At 49.2% G+C, this 19,114-nt stretch overlaps 8 protein-coding genes across 8 annotated transcripts; 6 read left to right on the forward strand and 2 right to left on the reverse strand.

Annotated features, from left to right (window-relative positions):
- Positions 1-835: 835 nt before the first annotated feature.
- Positions 836-4,882, forward strand: N7509_013406 (GAS2 domain protein; the record flags this gene model as incomplete). Its single annotated transcript, XM_056638043.1, has 1 exon — positions 836-4,882. One exon carries the CDS (start codon positions 836-838, stop codon positions 4,880-4,882), a length of 4,047 nt encoding a protein of 1,348 aa, XP_056481550.1.
- A 620-nt stretch (positions 4,883-5,502) lies between these two features.
- Positions 5,503-6,867, reverse strand: N7509_013407 (cystathionine beta-lyase; the record flags this gene model as incomplete). Its single annotated transcript, XM_056638044.1, has 2 exons — positions 5,503-6,537; positions 6,652-6,867. The coding sequence occupies 2 exons, from the start codon at positions 6,865-6,867 to the stop codon at positions 5,503-5,505; spliced, it is 1,251 nt and encodes a 416-aa protein (XP_056481551.1).
- A 954-nt stretch (positions 6,868-7,821) lies between these two features.
- Positions 7,822-8,661, forward strand: N7509_013408 (Rieske domain protein; the record flags this gene model as incomplete). The annotated part of the gene is made up of 1 exon (XM_056638045.1): positions 7,822-8,661. The coding sequence occupies one exon, from the start codon at positions 7,822-7,824 to the stop codon at positions 8,659-8,661; it is 840 nt and encodes a 279-aa protein (XP_056481552.1).
- Positions 8,662-8,771: 110 nt separating this feature from the next.
- N7509_013409 (RHO alpha subunit C-terminal catalytic domain-containing protein) lies at positions 8,772-9,128 on the forward strand (the record flags this gene model as incomplete). Its single annotated transcript, XM_056638046.1, has 1 exon — positions 8,772-9,128. One exon carries the CDS (start codon positions 8,772-8,774, stop codon positions 9,126-9,128), a length of 357 nt encoding a protein of 118 aa, XP_056481553.1.
- A 730-nt stretch (positions 9,129-9,858) lies between these two features.
- On the forward strand, positions 9,859-10,410 carry N7509_013410 (fungal specific transcription factor domain-containing protein; the record flags this gene model as incomplete). The annotated part of the gene is made up of 1 exon (XM_056638047.1): positions 9,859-10,410. The coding sequence occupies one exon, from the start codon at positions 9,859-9,861 to the stop codon at positions 10,408-10,410; it is 552 nt and encodes a 183-aa protein (XP_056481554.1).
- A 250-nt stretch (positions 10,411-10,660) lies between these two features.
- Positions 10,661-11,911, forward strand: N7509_013411 (fungal specific transcription factor domain-containing protein; the record flags this gene model as incomplete). The annotated part of the gene is made up of 1 exon (XM_056638048.1): positions 10,661-11,911. The coding sequence occupies one exon, from the start codon at positions 10,661-10,663 to the stop codon at positions 11,909-11,911; it is 1,251 nt and encodes a 416-aa protein (XP_056481555.1).
- A 995-nt stretch (positions 11,912-12,906) lies between these two features.
- Positions 12,907-14,682, forward strand: N7509_013412 (MFS transporter; the record flags this gene model as incomplete). The annotated part of the gene is made up of 5 exons (XM_056638049.1): positions 12,907-13,053; positions 13,108-13,169; positions 13,234-13,646; positions 13,701-14,300; positions 14,360-14,682. 5 exons carry the CDS (start codon positions 12,907-12,909, stop codon positions 14,680-14,682), a joined length of 1,545 nt encoding a protein of 514 aa, XP_056481556.1.
- Positions 14,683-15,033: 351 nt separating this feature from the next.
- N7509_013413 (GTPase-activating protein GYP7) lies at positions 15,034-17,671 on the reverse strand (the record flags this gene model as incomplete). The annotated part of the gene is made up of 4 exons (XM_056638050.1): positions 15,034-15,693; positions 15,753-16,015; positions 16,072-17,452; positions 17,525-17,671. 4 exons carry the CDS (start codon positions 17,669-17,671, stop codon positions 15,034-15,036), a joined length of 2,451 nt encoding a protein of 816 aa, XP_056481557.1.
- Positions 17,672-19,114: the final 1,443 nt, after the last annotated feature.

The raw sequence follows: 19,114 nt of genomic DNA on the forward strand, positions 1-19,114 counted from the left end.
TATTTCCATAGGAATTCATCCAACCAATCAGAAACCACTACATTGACAGGAGAGCTAGGACCGGAAAAGCACCGGCCAACATTGAGCCAGTACTCAATGGTCCAAGCAAGGAGGTAACCTTTTCCCAATTATTTGCCCGAGAATACCAATATATACCATTTTTTCTATATTATATATTCTATTCCAGATACTATGGCATCATATCTAATCATATCATATATTTTTCCCGCTGCACATCATCAGTTCGCCCCGGACAACGCAAATATAGCGTCGCGGATCGGCGGGATTGTTGGTGGACCTCCTCATCCGTGCCCCCTTTTGGGCTCCACCTCCAAAAAGGACCATCAATTTATTTTATTTTGGTGCTAAGATTCTCTTTACCCTTTTTTTTCTTTTCTTTTTCATGATATATCTAATCCCTCCCATTTCCTAATTCCCCCTTTGTCGTGACCCTGCAGAATATTTCTCCGCTTTGTTATAGTATTACTAGTACTATACCTACTATACTGGTAGCACTACTACTGGTATTGTTGGTACCGAAGGCAGCTCCTCCTTACCGCCAGGCCCTCGTGTCTTCTCACCTCTTCACTCCTCCTCCTCACCAACAATTTCGAATTTCTCGCGTCTGCATCACCTGGAAATTACCACTCCTCGTGCCTCCTCCCTCATCTTTCTTCAGATAGAACGCATCTCAGCATGCGGGCTCGACAGTCCCTTCGTCCGCCCGCTTTATATCGACCCCCGTCAGTCTCATGCCACTCCGACTTGGCTGAACTTTGCCCCGTCTCCTTGTGAAGTGGACCACAGGGCTATATAGCCTTTTCACCCGTTCGGAATGCCAGCCAGTCGAATTAGTCCCCTTCGTCCCTCCATCCGCCTCTCGCCCGCCCATTCTCGAGAAAATTCGCGTTCCACCTCGCCCGCCCACCCGGAGTCGATATATCAGAAAATCGATCCCTTGCTAGCGAACCTCTCTCCGGAATCGACTCTCAATGCCCTCACCTCAACAGAAGCTGTACCGTCGAATGAGAAATTCTCCCGCGATGTCCTTTCTCAGAGTATCTCCCAAGTGTCGCCGGCCGAACGCGCCTTGGGGATACGCGCCGCGGTAGCCGCCCAGAACCTGAACATCTGGTATAAGGAGGTCCAGACCTGGACGTGGCCAAAACATGCTGATGCCAAAGAAGGGAAGGGATTCGTGCCACCGGTGGAGGTGCAGTCGGAGGACAACGGTTCAGCGTCGGCTGCTTCGACCTCCCTGTTCCCCCCTGGCACCAGTGATATCGCGTACTATGGATGTCTGCCGTCGACAATAGTGGAACAATATGAACAAAGGATAGAGGAAATACGCGACGGAATGGACAATTTAAACGTGGAGGAACTCAAAGAGCACGTTTTAAGTGCCCACATTCCATCCCGGTCTCGTCCTTCCTCTTCGACGAGCACGGTGTCCGTGCCTCCACCACTCAGCTATGTGCAACTTAGTGACTTCACGGCTGTCGTGACTGCTACAATCCTACGCGCATTGCCATTTCTCTCTCGTCTAAATCACCTTTTGACCACCTGGGATGTCCGACTTCTTGTCCTCCGCCAGATTCCCGGTCTGCTTCGCGAACTCAAATCCACTCGATCCGCCCTAAATACCTCCTTTCACGCGTTACGAACCTCCGACCCCTCCGAGAACAGCAGTTCCTTTTTATCCAGCTCACAATTACGCGTCGATCATGCTCAGCTCGAATCCGCGGTCGTCTCAGTGGGTAGGCGAATGGACCGAGTCCTGGACGCGTTGGAAGGTCGACAGGACTCTTTGCCTGAGAGCTGGATCGATGATCTCGAAGGAATCGAGTCGGATTTCGCTGCCTGGGTAGTTGAAGTCGATAAATATAAGCTTCGCACCGAGTGGCTCCGTGCCAAGCAGCAACACGAGAAGGAGACCAAGGCATCCGAAACCGTCGCGCCTCCCGTTGAAGAAAAGGTCAATACGACACCAACTGAGACACAATCGGATGAAGCTTTGGTAGAATGCCTCGAGCCAGAGTCAACACAGGAGTGTCCTCAGATGGAGACGATTGAAGAGGAGCCCAAGATTGAACCTGATCTCTCGTCAGAGAGTAATGCCGACGAACAGGAAACATCCCAGTTGACACAAGATTCAGGATTGTCTTCTGCAGAGAGCGATTCTACCCTCCCACCTCTCTCTGAGCCTGACACGCCACCTACCCTTCATACCGACGACGAGCCCAAGCATGTGCCTCAGATCGTGTCCTCCGATTGCGTAAATGAGGATGCGAATACTCCAACTCCAACGCAATCCGTCTTTCCACCTCTTCCGTCAATTGAATCCGAAGAGGATATCTCTCCCACTCAAGTGCCACTCCCAGTGACACCCAGCGTCGAAAATAAAGAGAATATTCCACCTGTCGGCTTTATACAACGACCAGCACCGCCGTCTCGGGAATCATCTGCCAAGCCCGCTGCACTCTCAGAGCGCGATACGGACGATGACCCTTTCACACAGAGACCCGCCTCGTCCAGGAAGAGTGATTCTGTGGCTGCACCGGATCTCCTTGTTTCGGACGATGCTTCCACAGAGAGTATCTACCAGGACCCGCCGAAACCTGTTGTAACTGAACAGGCAAGCAGCGCCAACATGACCAAGGATAAGAAGGATGTCCAGGCAACTGAAACGGCTGATATCTCCCTCCCATTTGTCCAAACTGCGGTGACTGCGGTGACTACGGTGACTGAGCAGCCCGAGCAGCCCGTAGCTACAGGCACTCCGGATAGGCGACCCAAGGAGGAATCGTCCCCCGCCCTTACGATGGAAAAGCCTAGGGTTCACTGTGCTCCAGTCCGCAGCTCTCCAAAGACAACACCAACCCGCATTCCTGTGTCGAAAATGCACAAGCCTCTCCCAAAGCAACCTCAAAGCCAGGTCCCAGTCAATTCTATCGAAGAGCCACTCAAAACCGCCCCGAAGCCCTCCCAGCATACACCACAGAAACAAGCGCCGTCCAAGAAGCCATTGCAGAGCCCAATCAAGCTTTCCAAGATACGACCCGCCAAGCTCGATCTCGCCAAAGCCGCCCCAAAGCCGCGTTATCGACGACCATCTACAGGATCCGTCGGCTCTCTCCCTTCGAACGACTCCTCCCTGATCTCCAGCCCTGGCGCCCTTGATCCCAATACCGACTCGTCCAAGGATGGTCCCCTTCTGACACCTCCTCTCTCCGACTTCCCCCAACCCCCCTCTTTCCCGCCTCGGGGTGATCATGCGTTGCGAGCTGATCGTCTCCGTCACCTTGAGAACCGCAAGGTGTCTCCTCGGACTACTTTTAAAGACAACCGCTCTCTCAGTCTGCCGCTTGAGCGATTCATCAATGAAAAGATGGACCTTCAAATGGACCGCGACCCGGTCTCTCCTGCCGGTCGAGTGCCATTGAAGAAAACATCGATTCCCCGAGATCTGCCTAATCCTTCTACCTTTCCTATTCCACAGGTGCCCGCTAGATCATCCAGCCGACGCCCTGCTTTGACCCGCGGAAAATCTGCTTCTGATCTTAAGTCCAGTAGCCAAGCCCAGAAGGAAGCCCAGAAGGAAGCGCAGCGCGTTGTGCGAACTTCTTTGAAGAGTTCTTCCCTGCGGACAATTTTTAATCAAGATCAACCAAAGTCTCTCCGCTTACGCCAGCGCTTAACAGCTCATCCCAGCCTGGAAAGTTTGGGCATGAGACGGCAAGAACTTGACTACGTCGAGGAGGATGTATCGGAACCGACAGATGTTGGCTCTCGAGCATCGTCACCGAATAGGCAACGGAGAAAACCTAGAGATCGTCTCGACGAGAAGGTTAACTCAATTTTGAACACGCTGCCTGGGCGAATCAACCTCGTCGATCCTAACAATGAGGCCGACACATCTTCGTCGTCGTCCTCATTGGATCGCAAAATGCGAGACAGATTTCTTTCGGAATCACCACCTGGGGCTCCATCTCGGAGTGCTACCCCAGCGCCTTCCTTTTCGCTCATGCCTGCTACCAGAAGGCGCTCACAAGTGTTCAAATCGGAGGATAGCTGTGTCAGGCTCTATCACCTCCAACATGCCGGACAGACAGCTCCCACAAAACTGTTCGTCCGTACTGTTGGAGAGGAGAATCAGCGGGTTATGGTCCGTGTTGGTGGTGGCTGGGCTGATCTGGGCGAATATCTTCGCGAATATGTCATCCACCACGGTCGCCGAAAGGTTTCCGAAACACCCCGTGTCGAAGTACAAGGCTTGACAGCTCGTTCCTCGCCTGGTTACTCCACCCCGGGCTCCATGCTGACCCCAGCCGCACCAGCCTACATGACCTCCGGCCGAGCGACTCCATCTCGACCCCCGTCCGTCATGAGTGCCCGACCTGCCTCGTCGCTCAATGTTCGCAAGGTACGGCGAGGATCCAATGCATCGGATGCAGTCGGCACTAGGTCCGTGACTACGAGTGCCTTGGCCTCATTCACCTCGCCCCCATCTGCCTCTATAGGCAGGCGTCGTCTCTCGGTCTCTTCCAACTACTCGTTTGGCGATGTGAACTCCCATTCTCCTGGAAATACCAACTCCCTGGCGCCAGATTCCCACTCCACCCCACTCGGTCTTGCCGGTCCCAAACCTCGGGCACGACATGTTTCCATGAGCCCGGAAGGTGAAGCCTGGGTTGAAGATGTCCTCCAGAAAACCCGCCTCTCCAGTTCGATCAACGCTCCCCTTTCCCACTCGGCGTTACCCCCAACCATGAGTCTGCCGAGCAGCACGATATCAGTGACACGGCTTCTATCCGCTCTTTGCCCAAGGTCCGCAGTGTTAGTGACATTGGATCTGTCGGCACAAGCAGACGCGTCGTACTGAAGGGCCTGGGCAATCGCAGATAAGTGGGATTATTTACCCAAAACTTTTCTTCACTCACAAGCCAGCCAAGTCTCATCTTGAGCTTGGTGTCATTTTCTTCTCGCAAAGAATTCTTCCACACAACCCATTGGTTATGGTTTCTGCATATCTCAGTATTAGCATCATCTTTCTTCTTGCCCTTTCTTGCCCTTTCTTGTTTATTCCATGGGCTATCGCATTATTTTGGTTTGCATCAGCGCGGCGAAATTGTGGAAACTGATCATATATTGTTGTTGTCTTGTTTTTTCGTTATTTTCTGCATTTTCTGGGTTCTGTTTTGGCTTTCTTGCTCGATATCCTGGTACACGTCTTTGTTTGCTTTTCTTCGTGGCTTGTATATAGCTTTTTTCTTGCTCGATACCTTCTCGGGCTATCTTTTGATATTGCATACACATATAGAGTGATCTCTCCTGAAATGTCTATTCCAAGGTTTTGTAGCAGAGTATGCTAGCGATGGTTTTGATGTGGGGATAAGATACTACGCGTAGGTTCTCACGGTTGATTCCACAACTCTATAATATAATTCAAGTTTATACTTCTATCAACTCACGATACACAACTTGCCACTAGGGCAAGAATCCTCAGCTCTCCTCCAACAAAGACTTGAATCCCTGCAGAATATCATTCTTCAGATCCTCAAACTCCTCAATTCCACAACTAATACGCAATAGTTGCGGATCGCAACCAGCATCACTCATCGCCCGCCACTCCATCAAGCTCTCAACACCACCTAGACTCGTAGCATGCTGGAAAACAAACATCTTACTCGGCAACCTCCGCGCATGTTCAGGATTCTTCGCCCAAATCGAAAACACAGGCCCAAATCCACCAGGCATCTGCTTCCGCAGCCACCCATCCTTCAAATCCTCATACTGCACCGAAGCATGCTGCACCCGCTCAAGCACCTGGTTCACAGGATTCGAGCTCTTATCACTCAACTGCTCCTGAAGCCACGCAACAAGTTTCTCCGCAGTCTGCGCTTGCCGCATAACACGCAAATGCATCGTCCTCGCCGACCGAATCCCCAACCACCCCTCAAAACTCCCCATAACACCACCCATATACTGCCGATCCTTATGCAAAGTGTTCAACCACCCATCCTTAACCCGATCCTCATGAAGAACAAGCAATCCACAAAGCATATCCGAATGACCACCCACATACTTAGTGCCAGAATGCATAACGATATCAGCGCCCAAATCGAGCGGATTCTGCAACGGCGGCGGCGCAAATGTCGAATCAACTGTCAAATATGCGCCTTTTTCACTCGCTTTCGCGCGGTAGTAGGCCAAATTGCGCGCTTCGCCGGTTGGGTTTAGCGGTGTTTCGACGTGGATTATGTCGCCTGGACCAGCTTGGTCGATGTCGGTTAATTCGAGCTTTTTTATGCCGTTTAGTCGGTGGATGATGTCTAGGACGCCGTGGCAGCCGTGGTATCCGTCGCCGATGAAGATTCGTTTTGGGTTGATTAGGACGACCATTGCTAGGAATGATGAGAGTCCTGTTGAGTAGGTTATTACTTCGCCGCCGAAGAGGCTGCGCAGGAGCACTTCTAGGCGCTTGGAATTGGGGGCTGTGTAGCGCGAATATACGTGAGAGTCGTCTGGGGCGTTGGGCTAGATGTTTTGCAAGTATGTTGTTAGTGAGTGGCTTTCTAGTGGGGGAATTGAGGTGACTTGGAATCGCCATTGTTTATGATACTAGGATAGTGATAAGGATTGATAACTCACATCGTTATTTTCTTCAGGGACGAGATTATCAGGGTCTCGTGCGTAGCGAAAGTTCACGGCGACATGCATTCCAGGTGCGATTGCGCGGTGTGGAGTTACGAAGTCGTCGGCGTGAACGGCTCTGGTGGCCATCCCCATGTCGGGGAGAGCTTTGTGTAGAGCATCGCCGGTCAAAACAAAGTTTGATCCGTTTTGGGTAGTGCCGTTTGATCCCATTGTGTTGTAGGTTGAGAGAATGAGATGTGTGTCTGTTACTAATTTGAGATTGACTGGGGGAATGGTCGATTTTTAGAATCTTGGGTAGAATTATCCTTCAGAAAGGTTGCTGCATAGTGTCAATTGTACTTTGGTTTGCGCCACAAACTTATATCAGCGAATGAGAGTATTCGTCTTCAGTCTAGATGGCTGTTGTCCACATGACCGGCGGAGACCGTGCTGTTGGGACTATTTGGAGACTACCCCATAGTTTTGTGGCACATGATTCTAATATTATACTATGCAGTTGAATGTGTATGATAGTGTGGGTTTACTCCAAATATCATGAACCTGGACTGTTTTCAATCCATGAATGTTTCGCTTGTACTACGCCTTGAGAATTTCACGTATGGATGAAAATAGTGTTTTGTTGCACTTAATACCTCGGAGGTCACCGAGCTGGTGTCACGCGTGCAGATTAAAGACCCAGTCGGATTAACAGCTGGCCATGACATAGAATTCTGCAGCAAACACAGTCTAGCGTGCAATGACCATAGCATATTCCCTTCTCGACCATTACAGCCGCTCGTTGGGGTCCACACGGGGACATCCGCTCAGGTGATCGGGGCTACTCCGAGCAGCCGGAGCAAATGTCCCTCCTTGCAACGCAGGAATTGGCAGGCCGAATCTTGGTGCGCATTGACCGGGAAGCTATCAGCTAGTGTAAGGACCAAACCTTGTGCGAGCCCGGTGGATTCGCCGTCGGTCTGGGTCCGTTCCGAACAACAGACTCATGCAAATGTCATCCTCCTTTCGTTAGCTGGTCGCGTGAGCGGGGACGGCGAGTAAATCAAGGGTCAAGATAAGACAAAGAAGGCATAAATGGCAACATGTGTTTATTTCAAGATCCAAGCAAGTCTTTGAAGACATACCTTCTCAAGTCTTGATCGATACTACCAGAATATCACATTCATCATGGCCGCAGCTGTCGCGTCTCTATTCGGTTACAAAGACAAACCTACCTTCGATCAGAAGGTGTCTCCCGTTGTCAAAGAGCCACCAAAGGCTCTTCCTGCCTCATGGTATCGCTCTGAGGAAATGTACGAGCTGGAACGCCGTGCTATTTACTCAAAGAAATGGATCTTGGTTACCCACAAATTGCGCTTCGATAAACCCGGAGACTTTCTTCGATTCCATGAAGCTGGATTTTCGTTCTTCCTCTGCAAGGATCGCCAGGGTAGCATAAATGGGTTCCACAATATCTGTCGTCACCGTGCGTTCCCTCTTGTTCAGGAGGATGAAGGCAATGTCAAAATCCTGTCCTGCAAGTATCACGGGTGGTCGTACGGCTTGAACGGAAAACTGGCTAAAGCCCCACGATTCGACGATGTTGAAGGCTTCCAGAAAGAGAACCAGGGTCTCCTACCTGTACACGTCCATATCGATGAACTTGGATTTGTTTGGGTGAATCTCGACTCATCTCCCACGCCAGTTCCCTGGGAAGATGATTTCAAGGGAGTCGACACGCAGGAGCGGTTCCAGAAATTCGATTTCAGCAACTACAAATTCGACCATACTTGGCAGATGGACGGCGATTACAATTGGAAGACGCTTGCCGATAACTATAATGAATGCTACCACTGCACAGTTGCCCATCCCGATGTGGCCAACTTGGCCGACTTGTCATATTATTATACGATCCAGAAAGCCGGACACATTCAACATTTCTCTCGACCAAGGGAGGACAGAGTTGAAGAGGATATTCAAAATGCCAGCACTTATTATTTCCCAAATGCTTGCATGACAGTCTCGTGAGTCCTCCATCTTCATCATAGATTGACCGTTTCTTTTGTACTAACCGAAGCACCAGGCCTCATTTCTTCTACATGATGCGCTGTGTTCCCACCTCCGTAGGGACATGCTCTATGGAGTATGAAGTATATCGCCATAATGAAGCCTCCGACGAGGATTTTGAGTATATCGATAGCTTTTTCAAGAGAGTGCTCGCCGAAGACAAATATCTTTGCAATGCCGCACAGAAGAACCTCAATGCTGGCGTGTTTGTTAACGGGCAGCTCCACCCCGAACTGGAGAGCGCGCCTCTTTTCTTCCAAAATACTGTCCGCTCTCTCCTCACATCTCATCGAAAGGAGGAGCAAAAAGAAAGTAGAGAAATATGGCCCGCCCGTCAAACCCCAGCAGGCTCAACCACAACGGAAGATATGGATTTTTGCTCTGGGCTTGCATGCTCAGCAGAGGGAAAGAGTGAATTGGAGTGGTAGTGGTGATAGTACTGTATTTGGTTCTGGATATTGGTATTGGATGATTTAATTGGGTAGCGAATTTCGATAACGAAGGCCTAGAAGGCCCTTTTTCATGTACTGTACTTTCAATTACAACTAATCAGACTGCCTGGAATCTGTTGTGTCATCATTTTCCCTTTATCGCTATATCCACTTGAAATTCAGTTTCTAGTTAGACCCTTGGGCGCGGGTCACATAAACCGGTGGGTCATTGGATCATCTCCGCACGGCTTACACTCCGACGACCCCGCGCTTGGTCTTTCATAAAGCATCGTACGCTGTACAGGACCCATCGTCAAGTTTATATTCTATCGTATCTCTCTGCTGCCTGTAGGTCCCCTTAATGAATTCTCGGGTCAGCAAGAGATCTCACCAAGCCTGCGAAAACTGTCGGTATGTCTCACTCACTCCTTGAGCCTGATCGCCCAGTGTGACATCTGCTGATAAGCTGTACTGCTGATATCAGGCGAAAAAAGACAAGATGTCCCGGGGAGAGACCGGCGTGTTCTACATGTACGCGCCTTCAGCAGTCATGCCAGTATAGCAGAGGGTGGGATGCATGGGAGGACTCTTCAGCCATGGTATGGTGTGGCGGCCCGTGTGATGGGAGTTACGGCTAAGATGACTAGGAGAGTCGATTGAAAATGCTCGAACAGAAGATGGACCTCATGCTGGAGGGTTCAATGTATGCTTTGACCCATGTCATGTAATGTTGAATGAGGACGCTGATTATGACAGGTCAACCCACGAAATTGACAACCCAGAGACACCGAAGTCGTATTCACACGGACTTGAAAGTCGCGAGGCTACGGCCGAGTCCAGCGACATGCGCGATCCATCCACGAAGCAAGATGGGTCCAGTGACAGTATAAGTCTTCAACTTCCAGAAGTGATGCCATTTACTTTACCATCGAAGGAAATCGTGTCAGAATCAATAGGTCTCTATTTCAGATACTGCCACAAGCAACCTCTCTGGCTCTTCGATCCTGAGGACCTAGCTTCTCCAGAGAACTGTCGCAATGAGGTTATCTTTGGAGTCCTGACACTTGCTTTGCGCTATTCTGATAATCCACTCTTGGAGGGAAGAAAGGATCAGATGTGTCGGCAGTATGCGGAGTCAGCTCGTGGTCTTGTTATGTTTCGCATTGCTCAAGGAAGCGTGGATCTGTCTACAATGCAGAGTCTTTGCCTAATCGCACTCGCAGAGTATACCTGTATGTCTGACTATCCATGGTTGAAGAAAAGTTTTATTGACGAGTGATTAGCAAATGACACCGATCTCGCTTGGCTACATATTGGTCTTGTTACGAATCTCGCCAAATGTGGAGGACTGGACGTTGAACAAAATGAAGGTTCTATCTTCCCTGCTTCGGAAGCAAAGCGAAGACTATTTTGGAGTATACACTTTTTGGACCAGCAGTATGGCCTGCGAAATATGCAGCTGGATATGTTCCAGGATATTCAACGACCGGTTTACATGGCCATGGGGGGCGTGGGATCTCCCCCGGGAAATGGGTACGAAACCTCCCCAGCTTCCACAGGAGAACGGGTCCTTTTCAGCAAGAGGTGACATCTGGGTTTACATGGTACAGCTGGGTTGCTTTTGGAGCGAGGTACAACAGTACGTATCTCATTGCTCGGTCGGCGATGCAACACCACCATGGTCGGTAAAATCCGGATACTCCATCTTGGGGGCTCATTTAATGGATATCGAGACGAAATTTCCAACTCGTCACCGATGGGATTCGGTGAGATTCTGGGAGCAGCCAAAAGAGGAGCTTCAAGCCGAGCGTTGGTACTGGAGCCCGTGGCTATATCTCCAATTTACCTACCACGCCATTCACAGCGTCCTTAATCACCCATTCATCTACTCGTGGCGACCGCAGCAGTCGGCCCAACTTTCTGTCCCAAACACATTCTGGAAGACATCCTCGGAGCTCGCCCTTATTCACTCAACCTGGACGGTCCGACTGATTGAAATGATTACTGAGAAAGAATACTTGCTATCCGATCCGTTTCTCGCTCATACCGTATCGATTGCGGCGACAATCCATATCTATTATTGCCGGGCTGCAGATCCATCCGTCCGAGAATCCGCCCAGCGCGCTGTTGAAATATGCACTAAGTTTCTGGGTGAACTAGCGACCAAGTGGCCGCGCTGCCAGACGATGGTGAGATTTTTTTTTTGTCAAATCGAACTACGAGACAAAACTAACAATGCTCAGTACCAAAAACTACAAAGTCTAGTTCATTCGGCTTTCACTGGAAGTCCAGATTCGAACAACAAGAGATCATCACGTCGGACGCTATCGATAGACACCGCTTTAATGTGGGATATTTTGCTTCACAACTCATCACGATCTTCATACTCGTCTTCGGGAGACGGGCTTTTTGACTTGTCATTCCTGCAAGCCCAAACGCCAAGCGAGAAGCATCAAGACAAACTCACTGTTGAGACAGAGATATTCCATCGCTCAACAAGAGCAATCGATACTTCCGATGGAGGTCAAGCATTACCGCCTTATTCAAGTAACGTGGGTGATCGGGATCGAGACAATTCCCAAAGTCCCATTCACGGGCCTTGGAATGCAGATACCATTGATAGCAACGCGACTCAGATTCCACTAACCCGAGAGCCGTTTTCTTACGGGCCGGGAGTTCAAGGAGATATGTCTTTTATGGATATTACGCATGATCCATTCTTTCAGTTCCAGGATCATCAGCAGCCGTACATGGGCATTTGGGAGATTGGAAATTTGTAATAGTAACGGCTTTCTTTTTTCTTGTCTGAAATAGCTTAGAATTTTGATTATGCATCAGCGAGTCCTTATTTAACGCGACATAGTTTCTGAAATCACAGCGCGAGATGAATAAAATGTATAACAGAAACCAAGTAGACTGAGAAGACTAAGCCAATTTGCCTGACTCCCTTTTCTGGCGTTAAAGGCGGGATAGAATGCCAACCCCCAGAGTTTCAGCCCGGAGACTCTCCGACTCCGCCTATCTTTCATATACCTGGCCTAGAGCCACCACAAGCAAACATTTACCTTTCGGCATGGTATCAATTATTCGGAGATGGAGCGATATCGATGAAGTCATGGCTGAATTGGAGAGATAGCTCCCAAGGTTGAGTTTGGAGGTGGCAGGCCGACTCAAGAATGCACAGATCCTTCAGCGTGCCCGATAACCCATTTGGGCTAGTTATTAATTGTTCGATTACCCTGGCCGATCGGCATATTCACAATTTCCCCGGTCACCTGAGCGGGGAGCCAACGAGAGGCAGAGAGATATGTAATAATGAATCTGTCCTTGGCTTCAAACGGGCGGGTTAAAATTCCCGCAATTGAAATCTCCACAATCAGAGTGAATTGATTCGTGCCCGCATTCCTATCGCTCCGCATCTGGCTGCCATGGGGTAGATTAGTTTGGTCCGGAAGCCATGCAGACGCGTTGTGGAGCATGTTATCTGACTAGGCTGTTTCTACCCAGAGAACAATGCGTACAAAACAGACCAGGATAGATGATGGAGATACTAAGAGGCCCACTGTAGGAGTCAGTAAGCTTGGAAACTGGGGTAGATCCAGACTTGAAGTGATCTTATAAAACGGTGATCTTCACCTCGATTTCTGGGACATATTCCCGGTCATAAATCCGAGTCTGCAATTGTTACTACTAGCTACTGTCGCTCAACACGCAATTGTTCTCATGTCGTCTGCATGTTAATCCAAAATCATTATTTGTCTCTGTATTGCGAATAATGACCACCAAAGCCGACGACGAGATGGGCAAATCCCAGCCCCAGGAAGGGGAAACCGACGTAATTTCAACTCCATCTGGCCCCGACATGGTGTCACTTGGAAATGTTGATCAAGCCCTCGCTGCGAAAATGACTTTAGTCAATGATGTATGTTACCTGACGCCAATTCGTTACCCAATGCCTTTTCTGACGTGTTTGTAGGCAATTGATCAAATCGGATTCACGGCATACCATACTAAATTATTCTTCCTCAATGGATTCGGGTAAAGCACACGAGACATGAAAAGCTGCAATATCAGGAATACTGACAAACTTGAATTTATGCAGATACGGTGTTGATTCCTTACTCCTTTTCCTCATGAGCATCTCCGCCGACCAAGTCGTAACGCAATACCCACCGAAATTCAACCGAGGCGCACAATTGGGTTTCTACCTTGCATTGCTAGTTGGTGCCTTATTCTGGGGTGGCACGGCAGACATCATCGGTCGAAAATGGGCATTCAACTTTTCGTTGCTCACTAGTGCTATATTCGCCATCACGGCCGGTGCTGCTCCAAATTATGTCGCGTGGGCTACACTGGTTGCCATCTCTGCATTTGGCTCAGGTGGTAACTTGGTCTTGGATACAACCGTTTTTCTGGAATATTTGCCATCCAATAAACAATGGCTTTTGACTCTTTTGGCTGGCTGGTGGGGTGTTGGCCAAACTGTGGCTGGTCTTATCGCTTGGCCGTTCATGGGTATTTATTGACTTCAACGTTGTTGCTTGAATGCCTATACTGACATTATTATAGCTGGATATAGCTGTCCGACCGACGGATCTGTGCCGTGTACAAATGAGAACAATATGGGATGGAGATATCTATTTTATACAAGCGGAGCCCTGGTCTTTGTCTTGAGCATGGCTCGAGTCTTGGTCATTCGATTCCACGAGACTCCTAAGTTCCTACTCTGCCAAGGCATGGACGAGGAAGTTATCAAAACACTCCGCGATCTCGCTCAAAAGCATAATCGAGAATGCGACCTCACATTGGAGCAGCTCCAAGCCTGCGGTCAAATTCACAGCACTCATGCTAAGAACAAAGCCACCTTTGCCGAAGTTGGGGTTCATATTCGTGGCCTGTTTGCGACACGAACTCTTACCTTTTCAACAATCTTGGTCTGGATCTCTTGGGCGCTCATTGGTCTCGGATATGCTCTCTATTACGTATATCTACCCGAATATTTGGCATCTCGGGGTGCATCTACGGGTGAAACCTCCCCTGACATCACCTGGCGAAACTATGCCATCACCAACCTGTGTGCAGTACCAGGGCCGATCATTGCCAGTTACATGTGTGAAACGCGGATACTTGGTCGAAAGGGGACAATGGCAGTTGGTGCCTTTATGACGAGTATGTTGAAACTTGAAGTCAATAGCTTATATCGTTGAACCTTCACTGACTGAGTCCAGTGGCCTTCTTTTTCGGATATACCGCTGTCAAAACAGGGCCTCAAAACCTCGGGTTTTCTTGCGCGATCTCGGTCTCGATAAACATTTACTACGCAACCTTGTACGCTTACACAGTTGAGATTCTGCCTTCAGCTCATCGTGGTACCGGTAATGGTATTGCCGTGGCTCTGAATCGATTGATGGGGATGGTCTCTGCGTTGATCGGTGCATTTACTTCAACGTCTACCTCGGTTCCAATTTATGTCTGCGCTGCATTACTGGGAATGGCTGGTATTTTGGCCATCTTTTTCCCCCTCGAGTCGCGTGGAAGGCAAAGTATTTAGCCTTCAAGTTGGAAGTGGGCTATATCCATGCACTTGCATGCAAGTTCTGGAGTTGTACTATCAAAACTCACTAGCCCTGTACTAGTATATCTCGAAATACAGTTGATGCAACGAGATGCAGATTGGTCATGTTTGCCCAAGTAAAGGTTGAATGCTAAGACATAAAAGAAGAGAACTATCACAAAAACACCAAAGCCAATGATTCACCATTTCAACTCCAAAAGGTCAGGCCGTTGATTCTGACAAAAGAACACAGAATTGCTAGCTATACATTCATTTCATGAGATCGTAACCGAGATAAGCAAAGCGATGCTTTAAGCAAGTTGTAGAGGTTGTCTAGTAAAAAGGGGATCACGACATCTGTTGACGCCTCCAGGGAATATCCTTTCTCAAGAGCTCACGTAGCTCCGGAGAGATGACCTTGGGCTTGTCCTTGTCCATGGACTGTTGAAGAGCACTTGGGGGATTGACGGAACTGCTGGAGCCAACAGTGCCTTGTTGTGTCTGTTTTCCCTTTCCAGAGTTTGATGCAGAGTCAGTGTCCGAGGTAGGTCGTCGTTGCTGGGCAGTGGGGGCACTGGGGAAATTGTCTCTCTTGTCGATGGCCTGGACCGCGCGCTCGAAGCGATGGAAGAGTGATTCTGCCCGCGTGAGAAGAGGGACCAGGTCCATGGTGTTGGAAAGTTCGTTGATGTATTTCAGCACCTCATCGAAATGTTTCAGGTGGTCCATTATGACGTCGCGATGTTTCTCGAGAATAGCAACTGCAATAAAAAGATGGAAGCTGCTGGAGAAATAGTCCGTCCAAAGGGTTTCCCATAGGCGAAGTGTGTCGCTCCATTCGAACTCACGCTTGTACCAAACAAGCAGCATTCGGAAAAAGAAGAAGAAGTTTGTGCTGTCAGCTGATTGAAGGTGGAGATAGAGCTGGGGATCCATCAATTGAACAAGCTGATCGAGGGCAAGGAGCTGAGAACGCATTCCTGATTGATCTCTGAGGTAATTTCGCTCCTGTACAATATTAGCTTGGATACATTGCGTAGGATGTGTTGCCGTGGGAAAGTTCTCACCATGCGGTCCATGTAGCCTACGAATGCCCAGAAAGCAACCGCATCATCCTGCATCACAGCATAGAGCGGTGCCAGCAGATCGCTCATTCCCTGGACATAACCTAGATCCGGATTGTGCTCGTTGTAAGTCAGGAGCATATCCTTCATCTGCTCTAGATGCACGTTGGTACCGGTCTCGGCAAATGGAGAGTCGGGGTCAGGGTGCGGGATGTCCTCTCCGGCGAAGAGAGGAATCGTCCGGTCGGTACGATGAACATCCTTCTCTATAAATGTGTTAGAATCATGCACCGAGAGAGGTTTTGTGAGCAGGACCATGTACCTATTCTGTTCCGTTGTTCTTTCCAATGCTCGAATTCTTCTGTCGTCGAATTGCCCTCGACTAGGCGTTCCCACCAGCCTCCCTTGAGCCGAATGTATTCATCTCGCTTGGAGTTCATCAAGGCCTGTCGCTCCTCGCGGCTGCTGTCCCATGGGTAGACACCGAGTAAGAAAAGCCATGCTTCTTTCCGAGTACCATCGTTCGGGTCAATACCCCCGTGGAATATTCTCTCCTTGACTTCTTCTTCCGTAATCTGTAACCTTCCCGACGTTGGGTCGAAAAATCCCTCCCATTCTTCCAGGGAAAGGGTTTTCCGGCGCTCTCTAAGGGCAAGGTTGCCAGTTTCTAGTTCAAGGATCTCAAACTCTCCGACTGAGCTGTTCTCAGATTCGAGAACATCTTGGGCAGTCCAGATGCGCTGCTTCCGCTCTTTCTCACTCTGTTCAGCGATGCTCATCGCCCATCGAGCGAGATAGATCCTGGCACTGTCGAATTCATCCTGCAGAGTTTGGATCTCGGGATTTTTCATCAGGCGGCGCATCTGTGGAGGGATACGTGGATTCTCGGCGATGTCGTTAGCAGTTCGCCGGGTAAAGGTCGTAATCTTGCTCAGGTGTTCCAGCACCTTCCACCGAGTCTCCTTGAGCGTCTTCATGAAAGGATCCATGCTGGCGTCTCTTGGTGCAGCGCCTCCACTTGGTCCTGCAGCAGTAGCCTCCGGCTGCGCTTTAGAAACCGTTGAGCCGTCTCCGGGAATGGCTGCACGTCCGAAGGACAGCTGATCTTCATCCGATGGGTTGATCAGGTAGATGTTGCGATCAACCGATGACCGCTCAACATCGACATATCTCCTCAACCATCGAAGAACCTCATCCCCGCCCCAGAAAAGACTACCCTCATTATCAAAAGGGTCGAAGCTTTCCTTAACCCGCTTCTTCTTCTGCAGAATCGTTGATTCGCACTCGCTATCGTGAAAGAATAAGGCAGGAAAACTGTCTCCCGATCGGGTATTGATGACCAGACTTCCGAACCACCATCCAAAGCTGGGAGGCCGCACGAGTAGAGAGTAGATTTCGGAAACTGGAACGGCGAAGGAGTAGAGGCCGATCGGATCTCGATAGGTGGTGGTGGCCGGAAGCGGCGGGACAAGATATCTTTGACGGGGTGCTGATACATCATCACACAGATCGACTTTGACGTATGTATCGTATGCATCGCCTAGGGATGTTTCGGGGACCCATGCGAGCAACAAAGAGGCAGCCTCATTGTTGCTGGGAGACGAACCGGCGGAGTGGACGGGCGCGGGAGGAGGCTTTTGTTGAACGAGAGCGATAAAACCGGCGATATTGTCTTTTGAGGATGCAGTAGGATGAACGTAGACCTGAGTTGCCAGTTAGTTGAGATGATATTCAATGTGGGGGAAAGGGCGGAGGGGATTGGAGTGGTGATGTACTTTGCTCTTTGAGTACAACAGTTTTACACCTTTGCGGGACTGCTGGTGTGCTATTGTGTTGTACTCGTCCTCATCTTCGTCGCTAACATCGTAAAACGAAGCCGATGGCGACGGAGGCGACGCAGGAGGGGTGTATTTGGCCGCCATGGTGAGGTCGTGAGTTGAGAAGTTGGAAGTGCGGGCAAGTTGGACGACGTAATGCCTGCTGATAAGATAAGCGCATGTGACACTGAGGGTCCTCCACTGCAATAGTTAAGGGCTAGTAACTAGTAGTCACTATAGTTATCCAGGTTAGAGTATTTGCGTATTTGAACAAGTTGCAATATTTTATAAATAATTAATATTGTATGCTGACACTTCTGGGAGTTCGTTCTCGAGTCTGGTTGTGGCTGTGGCTGTGGTTGTGGCCAACAGTATAGATTGCCACCATACTCATACTATAGTTACTCGTGCTAGGCAACAACAATGATTTGCTAGCGTGATCATGCAACTCACACCAAGACATATTTTTCTCTTTCTCTTTCGATTACCTTTCAAGTTGTTGCTGTATAATATCTACACAATCGAATCGGTCTAGGCTATATGCTGAATTTATTGAATCAATTATATGTAAAAAAAGTTCCGAGGTTGATAAACAACCTTTACGCCTCGTGGAGTGGAGTATCCTGAGAGTCCCATCAGCCATGGAAAAGGGCAGATACTACTAGAAGTACCTAGCTAGGTAGGTATAAATGGAGAAGCCTATTATACCTACCCCAGTAAATTTCCGACTGGGTACTAGTAAATAGAAGTTAGTGCTCACACATCTCCCGGTCGGAATGCCTGTTTCCACAATCGACGCGACCCCACGCGAAGAGGTCGACAAATTTACCACACAGTCTCTGGATACCTTTCAGAACAAAAACTGAGCTATCTCCTATACCTCTAGGGTGCCCTAAGGCTCTATCAAGGGCCTATCTCTTGTTAAATTGACACGTTCCTGAGTTTGCCAGTCAACAAGCTTGCCAGACTGGCCACCCGATTCGTGAGCAAGGCGATCAGCTATTCTGCTTACCCCTAACCGGATTTGGTTTAATGCATTCGTTGAGCAAAGGCAGCGCGCATCAAGAGCCTACAAGTCGTTCCTCTGAATGACCCAGGCTTAGAAACAGTGATGAACACCTGGTAAAGCCATTCTGAAGCGGTGCATGAGACTTGTTGTGAGGGCTGGTTAACGAGGACATATACTGTGTGATGGCAAAGCCATCGACAACCTATGATTCTTCTTTGAACTCCCCTTGATTAAAACACGTCGCGATGCAGAAATAACCAGCACCGATGTCCAGTAGTCAAAATGACCAGATGCCCATCTGGAGAAAAATACTTCGAACTGTCAATAATATGTAGTCATTGTTAATTATCTCTATGTTGACGCATGACGACTCTCAGAGTTGTCGGGTCACACGATCTGTCGATGCAGATGTCCTGTGGCTTGTGGTTATAAACGCAAATTACAATTTGCAAGGCTGGCAGAAAGACTTGGTTCGAGAGACAGAACAGCCAGTCGTTGTATGAGGCCTATGCAAGGATGAAAGTTCTCAATAATTCAGA

The sequence above is a fragment of the Penicillium cosmopolitanum genome, assembly GCF_028827165.1.
Source record: "Penicillium cosmopolitanum strain IBT 29677 chromosome Unknown utg000012l:1.0-3308103.0:1.0-3310761.0, whole genome shotgun sequence".
Taxonomy (NCBI): domain Eukaryota; kingdom Fungi; phylum Ascomycota; class Eurotiomycetes; order Eurotiales; family Aspergillaceae; genus Penicillium; species Penicillium cosmopolitanum.